The sequence below is a fragment of the Hesperophylax consimilis genome, chromosome 17, assembly GCF_061612785.1.
Source record: "Hesperophylax consimilis isolate HC1 chromosome 17, BYU_Hcon_1.0, whole genome shotgun sequence".
Taxonomy (NCBI): domain Eukaryota; kingdom Metazoa; phylum Arthropoda; class Insecta; order Trichoptera; family Limnephilidae; genus Hesperophylax; species Hesperophylax consimilis.
Genome location: NC_142852.1, coordinates 13,134,061 through 13,149,368, shown reverse-complemented (window position 1 = coordinate 13,149,368; position 15,308 = coordinate 13,134,061). Strand labels below are relative to the sequence as shown.

At 39.8% G+C, this 15,308-nt stretch overlaps 1 protein-coding gene across 1 annotated transcript in view; it reads left to right on the top strand.

The window, feature by feature from the left end:
- LOC149416026 (uncharacterized) overlaps positions 1-14,483 on the top strand; it is a 62,062-nt gene extending 47,579 nt beyond the window's left edge. The window contains exons 5-6 of the mRNA XM_089641853.1: positions 3,249-3,393; positions 14,451-14,483. Of these exons, the coding sequence (XP_089497979.1) occupies positions 3,249-3,282 (34 nt within the window). The 3' untranslated portion in view covers positions 3,283-3,393; positions 14,451-14,483. The remainder of the gene's footprint in view (positions 1-3,248; positions 3,394-14,450) is intronic.
- Positions 14,484-15,308: the final 825 nt, after the last annotated feature.

Sequence of the window (15,308 nt, the reverse complement as noted above, 5' to 3'; positions counted from 1 at the left end):
AAAATAATGATCGTGAATAAAATCGTTGTGTAATATATTAATGTGTAATGTATTAGTTTTTTCTAGTTAAATAAGTGAAAGTGTAATTTTCTTTTATCTAGAATAAAAAAAAATAAAAATAAAATACAATAAATAAAATGTGGTTTCGCTTGGAATATCCTGGCAAAATAAAGAAGTCGTAGCCAAAACACATATTTGAAAACCTTGAAGATATTGCAACGGTTAAGAGAAACGTTGTTTATCGTGGGAAAACTATATAATAATAATAATACTTGGATGACTTGTATAGCGCCGTTTTTTCGGCAATCCATCTCAATTATCATCAGTTATAAATACCTTAGTTACCCGATCACAACGACTAGCGGACAAAGATCATATTCACGAAGAACTAGATCTTCTTAGTAGCGCTCTTCAAGCAAATGGCTTCTCCAAATATTTAATAGATAAATCCATAAATAGACGCAAAAAAACTGATCCTGAAACGGAAGAAGAACCCCCCCTTTCTATAGCGATTCTCCCATACATCAAAGGCTCAACAGATAAAATCAGTCGTATCCTCAAAAGCAATAAAATCAAAACAATTTATAAATCGGAAAATAAAATCTCATCTCTATTAAGAAGTCCGAAAGACCACATTCCACTCGAGTCTCATGGTATTTATAAAATACCTTGTGGGGCATGTGAAAAGGTGTATATTGGACGGTGTAATAGAAAAATATCATGTAGAATTGCAGAACACAAGGTGGATGTCACTAATAAACGCTTAACTTCATCCATAGTGCAACATGTAAGGACATGTTGCACTATGGATGAAGGTCATAAAATGGACTTTAACAATACCACAACAATACCTAGCATATACAATGAGCCAAAAAGAATTTACCGCGAAGCAATTGAAATTCATAAACATAAAAATAATATGAATACCAGAAATGACTCAATTAGAATTCCCAACACCTGGAAAGTTATAATTGACCAAAATAACCCAAAACCGACATTTCCAAAATTCTCAGAAGCACTTCCAACAAGTTCAAAGCAACCCAATCAGGTCGCTACACGCATACTGCTTGATATTGCCAACCCCGCCCCCACCCCCTCTACCGACAAATCAATATCAACACGCATACTTCGTCCTAGACATAAGAATTGATAAGCACCCACTTGTATCTTGACTTCTGGATCGAACAGACACGCGAAAGCGTTCAGTTTGAGACGAAATTCAGGACATAAGGCCTCTGAAGATGGACAGTGAGATCTGTCCGAAACGTCAGAAATTAAAAAGTCCTTTTAAGGACTACTTTACGCGGGTAAACCGAGAACATTATTCTACATATATATATATATATATATTATACCGGAGTCCCACAGGGGTCACATCTGGGCCCAGTGTTATTTTCCTTTTTTATCAAAGACATAACTACCATCTTTGGTGGAGTTATGATACTTTTATTTGCGGACGATTTTAAAATTTACAAAACAATAACTAATCATAATGACTGTAGCGTATTGCAATCAAATCTTGTGAGGCTACAAGAGTGGTGCACCTTTAATAAACTGTTTCTCAACATTAAAAAATGTCAATCAATAACGTTTACCCGAATCGAAAATCCCATTAAATATCAATATAGCATCAACAACAATTTCCTAAAAAAAGTCGAACAAATTAAGGTCCTTGGTATATTATTTGACAGTAAATTAACTTTGTTCCTCATATAAATGAAATAACCAACAAGGCCATGAAATTCCTGGGGTTCATTTTGAGGACGATAAAATAATTTAAAACAATTGATTCCTTCAATTTGCTTAATACTGGGTTGGTAAGAAGTAATTTGGAGTACAACTCAACAATCTGGGCTCCATTTTATAAGACTCATCAGCAAAAAATCGAAAGAGTACAACATAATTTCCTAAGGTTTATTAATTACAAACTTGGAATAACAATCGAAGAACTTAATTATACATGTCTTATGGAATTACTAAACCTAAGCGATTTAACTACAAGACGCACAGTGAGTGACTTAGTTTGCCTTTTCAATATATCAAATGGCAGCCTGGACGCCCTCGATTTAACGAGCTTAATTAATTTGCGTATACCTACCCGCGATACCCGTTTAAATGCTCTATATTTTGTTACCAAATCTGCCAATAATTACTTCGTAAACTCTCCAATTCAAAGGCTTCATACACTTGGAAACAAATATAGTTCAATCGATGTCTATCATTTACAATCGGTTTCCAAATTTAAAACCAATGTGTTAGAACTTTTAAAATAAAACAATATCTAGCTATTGCACCTCTTATTGAAGTATTTCCTCGATTGACATAAATAATAGGTGTCGTCTTCTTGCAATTACTACAACTGCATTATTATTTCACATGAAATTACTGTAATCATTAAGCAAATATTATACTTTATTTTTATTTATCTATCAATTTACGAACTGGCTGGCTTATGGAGCCTGCTAGTTCGTGAATTATTTTTTTTGTGATCATTGTAAAAAATGCCTTCGAAATGCTAATCTAATAATAGGTAGACGTCAAATTGACAGTTTAAACATTCTACTGTGACAAAACGCCCAATGATTCCCTAACTAAACTGGAATAACGGCAGCTACCAAATAAATAGCGATGAATATAAGAATGAGTACTTACTTTACCAATAACCATCACAGGCGTGGGATAGTATGTTTAACAGGAAGAAACGGCTCTCGGAGAAGAAAGCACTTGTCAAAAATATTTATAGGTTATGCATAGACAAGAATAAAGTCATAGACAATTATTATAATTTTCATGGCGACCAGATAACTCACAAAAAAAAAACATTTTCATCATGTGACTTTAGAACAAATACATATTGTTAACATACATATTCATCATATGATAATGAAGAAAAATGATTTTTAAGAACATCGAATGATCGTAACTAAGAATAATGATTTTTAAGAACATTTCATATTCAGCACAATTTGCGAGTCATTCCACGCGAGTGAAAGTTAGTTCTGCCTCAAAGTCTCAACAAAACAGTTCCATTATTTTACCTGGTTAATTATTAATTTGATAAGGGTTATTATTAATTTTAATTATATTTTCATTTGTGTTCCGAGTTTCAGCAGAAAAAAATAACAATATTGTTTGCAACTAAATAATTTTGAGTTTTAATGCGAACATATTCGTGATATTTGCAAGTAAATTGTTTATTTGTTTTTGACGCTGTTAAGCAAATATTTTCTTTGTGTATTTATTTGCAGGTATCGACACTTGCAGAGAGCCATTTCTTTGTGATTCTCTTTCGACGAGACCAATCCAAGTTACAGTACTGCGCACTTGTCTACAACTTACTGTCCCATAACTTTTTCGTCCATTGACATTGTTTTTAAAACCTTTTGATTAAATGTGAGTATATTCAATAACAAATCGACAGTCCCGAAAAACCGTGTCAGATGTGCATGTATTGTATTTTTGCAATAATGCTGGTAAAAGTTTCATTTGTGTATTTTAACTGTTTTTGAAATCAAGAAATGTTGTGTTGTTAGATATATTAGCTATTTATTTAAATGGAGAAATACATTTCACAAAAACAATAAAAATGCAGAAAGGAAACTTTTAACACCTCTCCTGCCCAGTGGCGGATCCAGGGGGGGGGTCACGGTGGTCATGACCCCCCCCCCCCTGGGCCCCAGCCCAGGGGGGGTCATGACTACCTAGGTCCTGGGCCCATCCAGGACCTAGGTGGACCACTAATTAAAATTGTTAAACATAATGTTTTTATATATTTTTTGTCACAATATAAATTTTATTTAAGTACTTTCAATATTTAATTAATTTAAAATAATACTTTGTTTGACGGCAAACGCATTATTCGGGAACGAACGCATCGAAAATTCGAATGTTACCGCGTCACCGCGCACCGCCACCGGCGCGCGCTTCGGCCGCCACCTTTCATATTATTATGACACATTTCGTGTAACCACGTGTGACGCTTGCGCGCGCTTTGTTTCGACTAACGTCTAGCGTCTAGCAAAACCCAACCTCAATCGGAACGACTAAACTTTATTAATAAAGTGTTTACTTTTATTTGTTTACTAAGTTAAAAAAATAAGTTCCAATATAAGTAATAGTGTTCTTAAAAATTGTTGCTGCAAATTCAATTCATTACAAGAAATGGTAAGTAATCTAATCAGTTTCTTCATTATGCCAGTGAATGTGTGTTTAAACTCAAATGTTATTTGTTAATGTTCTAAGGCTGGGGTTAGACTCGTAAGTTTTTTTCCTGTAAATCGCTCTTGAAGGCGAGTTTGGCCAAATTCCCAATGTAAACGACACCAAAAGTCACTTAACGTAATTTTAGTAAGTTACAGAACTTATCCTTTCGGAAGTTTTTTGACAGGTCTGGACAGGTCTAACGCGCCCGCGCGAATTACCAGCCTTCCTATACTTCCTAAAGCAATTCTTAAGGCGAGACACAACCTCGTTCATCGAGGTTTTGCCCAAGGCTAACATTTTAATTTATTTCGGCGAAATTATAATTGAATTTAAAAAAAATAAAATTATGCCGCACGAGGGATGCAAGTTATTTATATTTTAGATTAATAAAACAATACCTTACAATTAATATATTTTACGTTCAACGATTTTAAAACTTTATAACCCGTGTATAACTATAAAGTTAGCGGACTTAGCGGTAAGTACCAGATTACCTAGACCTAAGTCCTCCATCACAACACAAGCAAGCATTTTCGGCTTTCTGTGGTGGTGGTAGGAGTTATTGTTGGGTTATTCGTAACCCGGGAATGTTTGTCTTTCTTTAAAAAAAAAAAAAAAAAAATTGACCAGGACTACATGACCCCCCCCTGGCGCCAAAGCTGGATCCACCCTTGCTCCTGCCAAACTAAAAATATGCACATCAGACATTGTTCTTCGGTACCGTCGAAATGTTGGGCGGCTGACATATATATTTTTTTTAATTGAACATTTTTTGTAACAATAATTTCTTTTGGCATTTTATGATATTACCTAGCAAAGAATAAATAATAACAAAAGAAGTGCCTTGTGGGCGTGTTTCGTGATCCAAATATTTGCCTAATCGGTGCCTTTATTTTCCTACAAACATCTTTCGAAATTCAAATGAGATGGAGATCTTCTATGTCACGCAAGTGTAAGAGAGACGGAATGCTAGACGGTTGGGCAACATGTAACACTTGTTTCATTTGGGAGGAATTCGGGAATTTGGGAGGAGAAACTCGTAATGTTACCTATATTGTTTATTCTATGGTACGTACTGTTATTCCCTGTTGGCAATCTAACTATAAAGTTTACCTTTCCTTATTCCATGTCCGTGTAGCTCGTAATGTTTAGTTAATTTTCTTTGAGGTTCCATAGAAATCATCCCTGTATCAATTTTATGTGAGAAAAATCATTTAGGATGTCACTATACCCTCCTTAGCTTTGACATTAGGTCCTAGATATTATATTTTATATAGAAAATTCATTTGAGATGTAATTATGCATGTAATTGCTATGGGTATTATATCTGCAAGCAGTAGTAGCCCAAACAACACAACAATCACATTTCGAACGGAGCATGCCGCGTAACTCAGTGTTCTGTTTGGGAGAACCAAAAGACAAGAACAATGGTGGTTACCAAACAGGAACCCAACAACACAACAATCACATCTCGAACGGAGCATGCGGCGCAACTCAGTGTTCTGTTTGGGAGAACCAAAAGACAAGAACAATGGTGGTTACCAAACAGGAACCCAACAACACAACAATCACATCTCGAACGGAGCATGCGGCGCAACTCAGTGTTCTGTTTGGGAGAACCAAAAGACAAGAACAATGGTGGTTACCAAACAGGAACCCAACAATATCAACACTTCTGGAAAAGAAACTCCAAGGGTTCATAGTAAAATGAAGATAAATAAAAAAATCATAGTGATAATATATTGGTAATCTAATGCCCCCACTAACTAATCCAGCAAATGGGTGCGTTGGCACTGGTATGGTATTGTGAATGAAAGCGGTGAACATGTTCATCTTGGGTGATCAGGAGTGCGGTTCAGTAAAATCACCTCACTACCCTCGCACCCGACCCACACACCGCCACTTCCCAAGGTTCTCCATTCTGAGTGATGTTTCTTTTAGTCAAGCCCATTATTTATTTATTTATTGATTTTCGGGAAATCGACAGTTTACATTTATTCCAGTTTTTACATAAATATTGAATAGCTAAAATACAACCAATTATCGATTTCCTCATTGTGTCTATACCTCTACTGATACAGCATAGTAAGGAATAAGTAAATTATATTTTGTAAGAAAGAAATATGAATTCAAAAATTTATACAGAACAAAAGTTTTTTTTTGTGTTTTGTTTTTTTGGTGTTATGCCGTGTTGCGCTGACTCCCTTTTTAGCCATCGTTTCGGACAGCATTGCAGTGCAGCACTGCAATGCTGTCCAAAACGTTGGCTATAGAAGGAGTTAGCGCAACACGGCAAAACACCCCAAAAACAAATAACAAAAATTCTTTTGGCCGTGAAAATCTTAAATCATATAAAACATTAAAAGTATATAAAACGAAAAATGTACAAAACAATACATTTATAGCCATGGAGAGAGGTTGTAGATATAAATCAAATCATAATAGAAATATAAACAATAGAGAAATAAGTCACAAAAAATTACTGTACAAGCTTAACAAAATAGGAATTATAGATAATGCTAAAATGTGGATAGAAAGTTTCCTGAACTCTAGAAATCAATATGTAAAAAATATTGATTTATATAATATTGTATGTAATTAATGTAAAAATTGGGAAAAATAAAGGATAAAAAAAAAACCCCGATTTATCATTGAAGTAGGAGATAATAATAATAAGTCTGTATAATATAATGATACAAAATGGTTTTCCATGCGTTTAGCATTAAATAATATAAGAAATGTTTCATTTTTAGATAAAACAATAAAATTATATCCCATACATAGATAGAAAATATTAGAATTATACTTACTAGTCCGAAATATAAGATAAAAATAATGAAGATACCGAAAGTAACGCTAAAGGGCAGCAATTCGTGACTTCTCATTCAAGTACCTAACCTGAATATACATATTCATATTGGCGGAGATAAACGAACCACGTGGGGGGATACACACCCCGGTGGGTCGCGGGATGGTGGCAGTGCAAAGCGGTTGACTCAGCACTACTCAAATAACAGTAGGTAATAAGTGCAGTCATAGACGCTTTTTTTCTATGAAATTCTTTAGCCCTTGTTCACGTTTACGCAAATATTGTGAAACCGCACCTCATTACAGAATTTCATTATCTCATTTTGATATCATTTGAAGAAAAAATATAAATTTACCAGGTATTGGAAGACAAAAAGAAACACTAGTCTAGTGTCTAATTAGTGGTATATATTTGGACAACGAATTTAACTTCAAGATTGCCTTAGTTTAAATTCAACAGGTGGACGATCTACGATCCATTTTTGTTATTATTAACCTGAAATGTCAGATTAATGAAAATTATAATCATTGTCTCTGATTCTATTATTGTCTATGCATAGCTTGAAAATTTGTTGAGTCTTTTTTTTTTTTTTTGATTTTCTAGATTCTTATATTCCATGAAGTGGTGAATCATTTAAATTTACTGAGTTTAAAGTTAATGTTCTTTATACAAATAGAACGGCGTCATATGCGCCTCACAATTTTTACCTCATATGGGTTTATTTAAATATTACCTGGCTTTTATAGACTTAGAGGCCTTGTATTTTCTCGGTAGGGAAAAAATTTGTTACCTAAAAACCCTACTTAAATTGCATGTATCATCCAGCATCAGCACCAGCGGCGACCTACAGCGGCCATATACTACATACGTGTCTGTTTGTGTTGTGTTGGAAATGGGAGGGAAATTTTGGCTGCGCCCTATTGTTGGAATCCTTCCGCATTTGCCGTTGGGAGTAAGGAAAATCGCAAAAAACCTTACCCAGGAAGGAGCGGCCGAACGTCAACTTGAAACGTATGCGGCCTTCAGTAACATCGGTATATGATGTCCTGCATTTTGAGATGTGTGTGTGTGTGTCTGTTTTTATGTTAATATATACTTATGGGAAGATAGAAAATAAACATACATATACATACAAATTATAAAATATTATATAAATATATAAATAGATATATAAACATTATATATTTAGGAAGGGAGTCGGGAGTTCAGGAAATACCTACTGCTCGCTATTCGTCCGCGTCTAATTCTGGTATGTGCCATATGTGGTCATGGTCCATGAGGATGTGTTTCGGTAGTCTATGTGTGTATCTGAATGTCGAGTCGCTCGGAGCATTGTATTGTCCTATGTCTCGTATAAGTTGATTTTTACTAAGTGTGAGTGATTTGTAAAAGCGTTCAGTCAGTCTGTGTGTAAATTCTAATAGAGTTGGAATTTGTTCTCGTTCGTGTAATCTCTTCAGGTTTGTTTTGAATCTCGTGTTGTATGTGATTTTAATGCAGAGATTTTGAAGTGTCTGTAGATTCTTGTGGTCTGTGTGTGAGATGCTGCTCCATACGGGAATCGCATAAGAGAGTACCGGACGAATGAGCGAGTAGTAGATGAGGAGTTTGGTTTTGGGAAGTAGCGGACTCCGTCTATTGAAAATTGGCTTCATCATGCCGATCGCTTGTCGCGTGCGCGCGTGCATTTTTGCTTTGTGAGATTTCCAGTTGAGGCGGGTGTCCATGGTCAGGCCGAGATATGTTACTTCATCCTTCCATTCAATGCTGTGTCCTCCCATTTCGATGTTGAAGTCAGGTGTTGTATTTATACGTTTTCTCGTAAACATGATGGCTTCGGTTTTCGCCTCGTTCAGTTTCAGGCGCCATTTCTTGTAATACTCTACAAGTGCGTCGAGCGCTCTCTGTAGGTAAATCGCGGCCATGTTCGCTTTCAGCGAAGAAACGTATAGTTTGACGTCATCTGCGTAGATAGACAGATTGCATCTCTCGTCTCGGGGGATGTCGTAGGTGAATAGAATGAAGAGAAATGGTCCCAGTAAACTTCCTTGCGGCACGCCTTTTGGAATCTCACGCATTGAAGATAGCACGTTCCTTATGAACACTCTGAACGATCTATTCTTTAGGTATTCCTGTATCAGTCTCGTTAGGTATATGGGCGTGTTAGTGCGGTGCAGCTTATGCACGAGCCCGTCAATCCATACGGTGTCGAATGCCTTCTCTAGGTCGATGAGCGCAGCGGCGGTGAAGCGATGTTCGTTAAATTTTCTTGCGATAAATTCCGCTACTCTGGTAAGTTGATGGGTCGTGGAGTGCCTCTTTCTGAAGCCGAACTGCTCGTCTGGCAAAGTCTTGTTGTCGTCGTGGTGTGGTACAAGCCTGTTGAGTATAATTTGTTCAAATACCTTGCTCAGCGTAGATAATAGGCTAATCGGCCGGTAACTTGTCGGCTGCGTTCTATCTTTATTCGGCTTTGCGAAAGGCAGCACGGTCGCCGATTTCCAAATCTGAGGGAAATGCCCGGTCATGAGGCAGGCATTGAACAATTTTGTTGTGTAGATGATGGCTTTTTGAGGAAGATGTTTGAGTAGAATGTTGTGTATTTGATCGCTTCCCGGCGCCTTGTTCGTTCTGAGTCGCTTGATTGTGACCGCAATCTCGCTCGGCGTTGTGAAATGAATATCTTCAGCGTTTGTCTGCTCCGCTTCGTTCAAATCTCGTAGAGAGTCAGCTACGATCCGGTCCGTAGCCGGGTCGGAAAGGCCGTCTGTAGCGGCGTAAGCTCTCTCGAACCCGTCGGCGAGTGTTTCAGCTTTTTCTTGTAGCGAAAGCGCCGTCCCGGGGCCGTTCAATTTCTGTAGCGGGGGAATTGTGTAATCTTTATGTCTCAGCGCGCTCGCCATTTTCCATAGGGAATTATCCTTCGGCGTGAGCGACGCAACTTTTTTGTCCCAAAGTTCGCGCTTGAGTTCTGCGATTTCGGTCTTGATTTCCCTCTGCAAGCAGTTGTACGCTGTCTTGAAGTATTCGTCACGCGTGCGGTGGTACATGCGTCGCAGGCGATTTTTGTCCTTGATGAGCGATAAAACGTGTTCGGGAAGCTTGATCGTGTATGAATGTATTTCTTTGAGAGGAATGTGTGTATCTTGTGCTGTTTGAAGAATCTCTGTGAGAGTGCTTGTAGCTTCGTCGATATCTTGTGGCGAGCGCAGAGTTCCCGAAGTGAGATGAATTCGTTCGTTGACTTCCTTTTTAAATCCTTCCCAGTCTGCATCCTTATAATTGCGCTGTTTTCTGGGGGTCCTTGAAGTTGTGCCGCCTATAGTAAAGCTCACGGGCAGGTGGTCCGAAGACAGTTCGTCTAATGTGCGCAGTGGAGATATTGTCTTAACATTTTTCTCGAGTACTATATCCAATGTACTCGGATATCTAGATAGTCGCGAGTAGTACGTAGGTCTGTCGGGCGCCATTATCGAATAGGTATTTGTCTGCATGTGTGTAAAGAGCGTGTTTCCGTTCGCATTACCTCTGTAGTTATTCCAGTAGTTGTGTTTGGCGTTCAAATCGCCTCCCATCACAACAATTGGTCCCAGATTGAGCAATTTATTGAGATCTTCTCTCACTAGGTTACTATGGGTGCAGTATACGGAGATGATGGTATGCGCTCTACCCTCTATGGTGACTTCGATAATCGTGGCTTCAGCGTGCTTCAACTTCGGAGTAGGTATTCTTGTGGACGTCATAGATTGTCGAACGAATATTGCGGTTCCTCCGCCTGATCTTCCTTGTCGATCGTCACGATAAATCTCGAAACCTTGCACTCTCAGCGGTACGCTTGGATTCAAATGAGATTCTGATAGGAGAATAATGTCGGTGTGTAATTCGTTTGCCAGAGCGAGCAGTTCGTCTGTCTTGTTGCGCACGCTAAATGCGTTCCATACGAGGACTTTCACCGTCTCGGTATTAGGCATCGAGGGTGTCTAGGAGCTCAATCAGGATGACGAGCTTGTCTGCTCTTGTTGCGCAGCGGGCGAGCTGTGATCGCATCCTCAGGAGGCCTTGGAGCAGGGCCATCAAATCCAGGTTGTCCTCTGTGGGCGCGCGCACGGGCTCCTGCTGTGAGCGGGGCTGTGGGCGTGGCTGTGGGGGCGGCGCGGTCTCGCGCTGCTCTTGGGCGGGGGCGGTGCCTCCGGCTACGTTGGCCCATGTGCGTCCATCCGTCCTCGGCTGAGGAGGTGGCCTGCTCGGGTTCTGTTCTGCCGGCGGGCGTTGGGCCCTTCTGGCAGGTCGCTGCTGTATTGAGGCGACGTACGCTACCCGCTTGGGGCAGCCTCGGTAATTGGCGGGATGCGGGCCTGAGCAGTTGCAGCATGCGGCGGGTTCATCTCTCGTCTTCTTGGGGCATTCTGCCGAAGCATGCTCCAGTAAGCATTTTACGCACCTTGCTGTGTGCGAGCAGTTTCGGGACCCATGCCCGAAGTCTTGACATCTGTAGCACTGAGTGCCGTGCTGAAGGTGATTGCTCCTGTGCTTCTGGAGTCGAATTCGGCAGTGGCACAGGTATTTGACGGCCGCGCGCAGCTGTCCCATGTTGACTTCCTTATTGAAGTGCGCTAAGTATATAGGATACTCAATTGAGGCGGTCATCTTGACCACCTTCACTGCTGGGAATCCTTGTGATTCCAGATCTGCCTTTATTTCTTCCACTTCGACGAGCGGCAGGCCCTTGATGACGGCCTTTTTCATCTTTTCCGCTTCGGCCGTGAACGTGTGGAAGCCGCGAGCCTCCGCTCGCAGCCCGTTGGTGAGGGCGCGGTGGTCCTCCATCGTGCGCACGAAGATGTTAGCCGTGCCGCCCCTGTTGTATCTGAAAGTGCAGTGCTTACCAGCCCCCAGATGTCCTTGCACCGCAGCTGTGATCTGCGCGTGTGTCATGTTCCCCAGGGTCATCACGACCGGGGGAACGCGGTCTCTCCTGCCGGTACCTGCGGGAGAGAAATTATTATTAGTATTGGCACGCTTTATACGCGGCGCGCCGGCGCCTTCGCTTACCTCGGGCAACTCATCAAATCGGTTGCCACACTGGAGCGGTTGTGGTCCCCGTGGGGACATGGGCCTCTTCACGGGGTTGGACGGCCTCGTCCAGCCTCCATCCTGGGGGGCAGCCGTCTCCATCGGCTGCTGCGGTCTCGGGGGCGCCACGTAGGCCGACGCTGGGCCTATCGGGGGGCGCGTGGGGGCAGGACTGGGTCCTGCTGCCCAAGAGGGGCCTGCTGCGGGCTCCGTCATCTCCGTTTCATCGGGCGTGGTGGCAGTCGTGGTGGTGGATGGTCTCCGGGTCCTTGGGTCCTCGGGGCGGGGCTGTGGTGCGGGGACCGTATAGCGCACGGTCCCGGTCTTAGTGCGATGCGCAATTTGGCGAGCGCCGGGCGGTACCACGACCGGGGAGTCCTCGTGGTCTTCAGGAAGCATCCTCGTCGGGAACATCTTGACATGCGGGAGTCTGTGTCTCCTCTTGAAAAGAGAGCACGTCTCGGGTGCTTGCGGGCGGTTTGTAGGGGCCAGCGTGGATGTTTGTGTTGAGTAATTACTTTGCGTGAAAAGTGTTGCCTTGAGAAAGGCAGTTGGGGGCGCGAGCGCCTGCTCAGTGGGCCGGCGGGATTCCTCCGGCCGGCAAAAGTAGCGGAGCCTGGCTGTGATCTCACAAGCCAGACAAAAAGACTTTCGTGGTTATGTCACAAACCACAAAAAACGATTCTCTCGAATCTCTATCGAATCTCTGAATCTATATCCTCTATCCTCAATCGAATATGAATATCTATCTATCCTCCGATTCGATTCGATTGTCTATTTGTTGAGTCATGCTTTCTACACCAACAGTGGTTACTTCCTGTATCTAAACTCTGTTTAACCAATACATCCTGGATCCTCCTACTGTCTCGGGGGTACCGGTTCAACCGACGCGGTTAAACTTATTGTCTCAACTAGTGATAGTTATTGGTAAGTACGATTGTTTATATTCATTCCTCTTAAATTCTGTAGCGGTCGTTATTCCAATTTAGTTAAGCAATCATTTAACAGCCGAACGTTTAAACTGTCGATTTTACGTCAACCTATTTTAAGATAAGTATTTCCAAGGCATTTATCAAAATAATCACAAATATACGGATTACCGATATTTTGTTAAAAGCGGAATAACCAATTATCTTTAGATATACGAGTACCTATATATATTATTTGGTTACCAGAATATTGTCAACGATTCTCTAAACCGTTGTCTTTACTTCAATGTCACAATTTGTATCATTTTTTTTCCAAATAAGTGTCTTAGCTACGACTTCATTGTTTTGACAGAATATTTCAACCGTAAAAAATATTAAAAACTCATTCAAATTACAGTTCCGTTTCAACTATGTTCTGTTTCAGGTATGTTTGTTTGAATTACCAAACGCTACCACAGCAGTGCAATGGATCTACTAAATCCAGAGACTATATCTATCAAGACGGAACCAGGTCCCCAAGAAGAAGGCGGAGGTGAAATGTCGTATACGGATATGGATTTTGACCTCCCAGATGTAAAGAAGGAATGTTTGCAATATGCATATAGTACTCGGTCAGCCAGTTAGTTTCATTGAATATATTAAAAATGTAAGATGTTTAATTTCGATGTTCGGAATCCAAGTCCATTTTGAAATGTCTTCTCGTTTTATTTGGGACATGATGTAAGTTTCAAGTGTTATTTTACTGGGTTAAGTGCGGGAACTTTCTTCTTTCATACGAAAATAAGTATGAAATAAGGAAGTAGAATACTTTAAACGCACTTGTATTTGTACTTTAAATTACGTTTATTGATGCTAGATTCCATCGACTTAAAAAAACCGTCTTGAAACATCGTTCCCTGGGGAGATCTGAGGGCTTTCTTATTCATTTATTTATACGCCTAAAAAGGTTTTTACATAAAATTGATACAAGATGCAGTGTACCTTGTGGAATATCTGTATTATATAGGAAAAACTAACAGGATATAGATGTAATGGATTATAAAGTAGGTACAAAATAGTTCTATGAATACACAAATTTTTTTTTAATAAAATTATATTAGTAAAATTGTGATGACAATTATAATATAGTATATTTAAAAATAATAATAAAAGTGCTAATAAAGATTATGGTTTATTTAATTAATGGAATCAATAAATATTTCAATAGTACCCCCTTACTTGTTACCCAGATGATGCACCCTATTTGTCAGTGAGTGTGTCTGTGTTCTTATAGTATCGTCAATTGACCTTAAAGAGTTTTATACAAAATCTGCATCTACGTGGTTAATCTACGGTATCTTTATTCGCTATTTTTACGGTTATTGCTTTTTTAATTAAAAACTATGTTTCGTTTCGTATAAATTATCAATGTACAAATTATTATTTTGTTTTTCCAGGTAGCTTTAATGCGGGGACTGTTACCATCAAGGCGGAACCAGGAACCCGAGAAGAAGATGAAAGGGGATGTCCTAATATGGAAATTGACATAGACCTGCCGGATGTTAAGAAGGAATGCTTAGAACGTTTTGAAAGAATTGACAAGACAGCAGGTAACACCGATTTTCATTGTATGATTTATCAATTCGTGCTCTCCTATTTAACTTACGTTTACGTTTTGACGAATTAACTGCGCTTATCTAAACTTTGTGTTGGTAATAAGACTTATTCAGCCTTAATTCGTATTTTTTTTTTCAAATTTATCGACAGATCTGAAGACGCATGCTGTTGAAAAGCGATTATCATGTCCTCATTGTAACTACTCATGCTCTCATAAATCAAATTTGTCAAGACACATGCCTACTCACAGTAAAGAAAAGCCATTTTCGTGTTCTGACTGCAACTATTCATGTAGTCAAAAAGGAGGTTTGAAAAGACACATGCTGAAGCACAGTGAAGAAAAACCTTTTTCATGTTCCAAGTGCAACTATTCATGTTCTCAAAAGGCTTATCTGTCGAGCCACATGCTGACACACAGTAGAGAAAAACCTTTTTCATGTTCCGAGTGCAAGTTCTCATGTTCTCGTAGGGGTCATTTGAAGATACACATGCTGACTCACAGTGGAGTAAAACCTTTTTCATGTTCACACTGCAACTATTCATGTTCACGAAAGACATATTTGACGAGTCACATGGTGTCCCACGGTGCAGAAAAACTTTTCTCATGTTCCGAGTGCAACTTTTCATGTTCTCGAAATAAAAATTTGAAAAGACACATGCTGACTCACGGTGGAGAAAAACCTTTTTCGTGTTCTGAC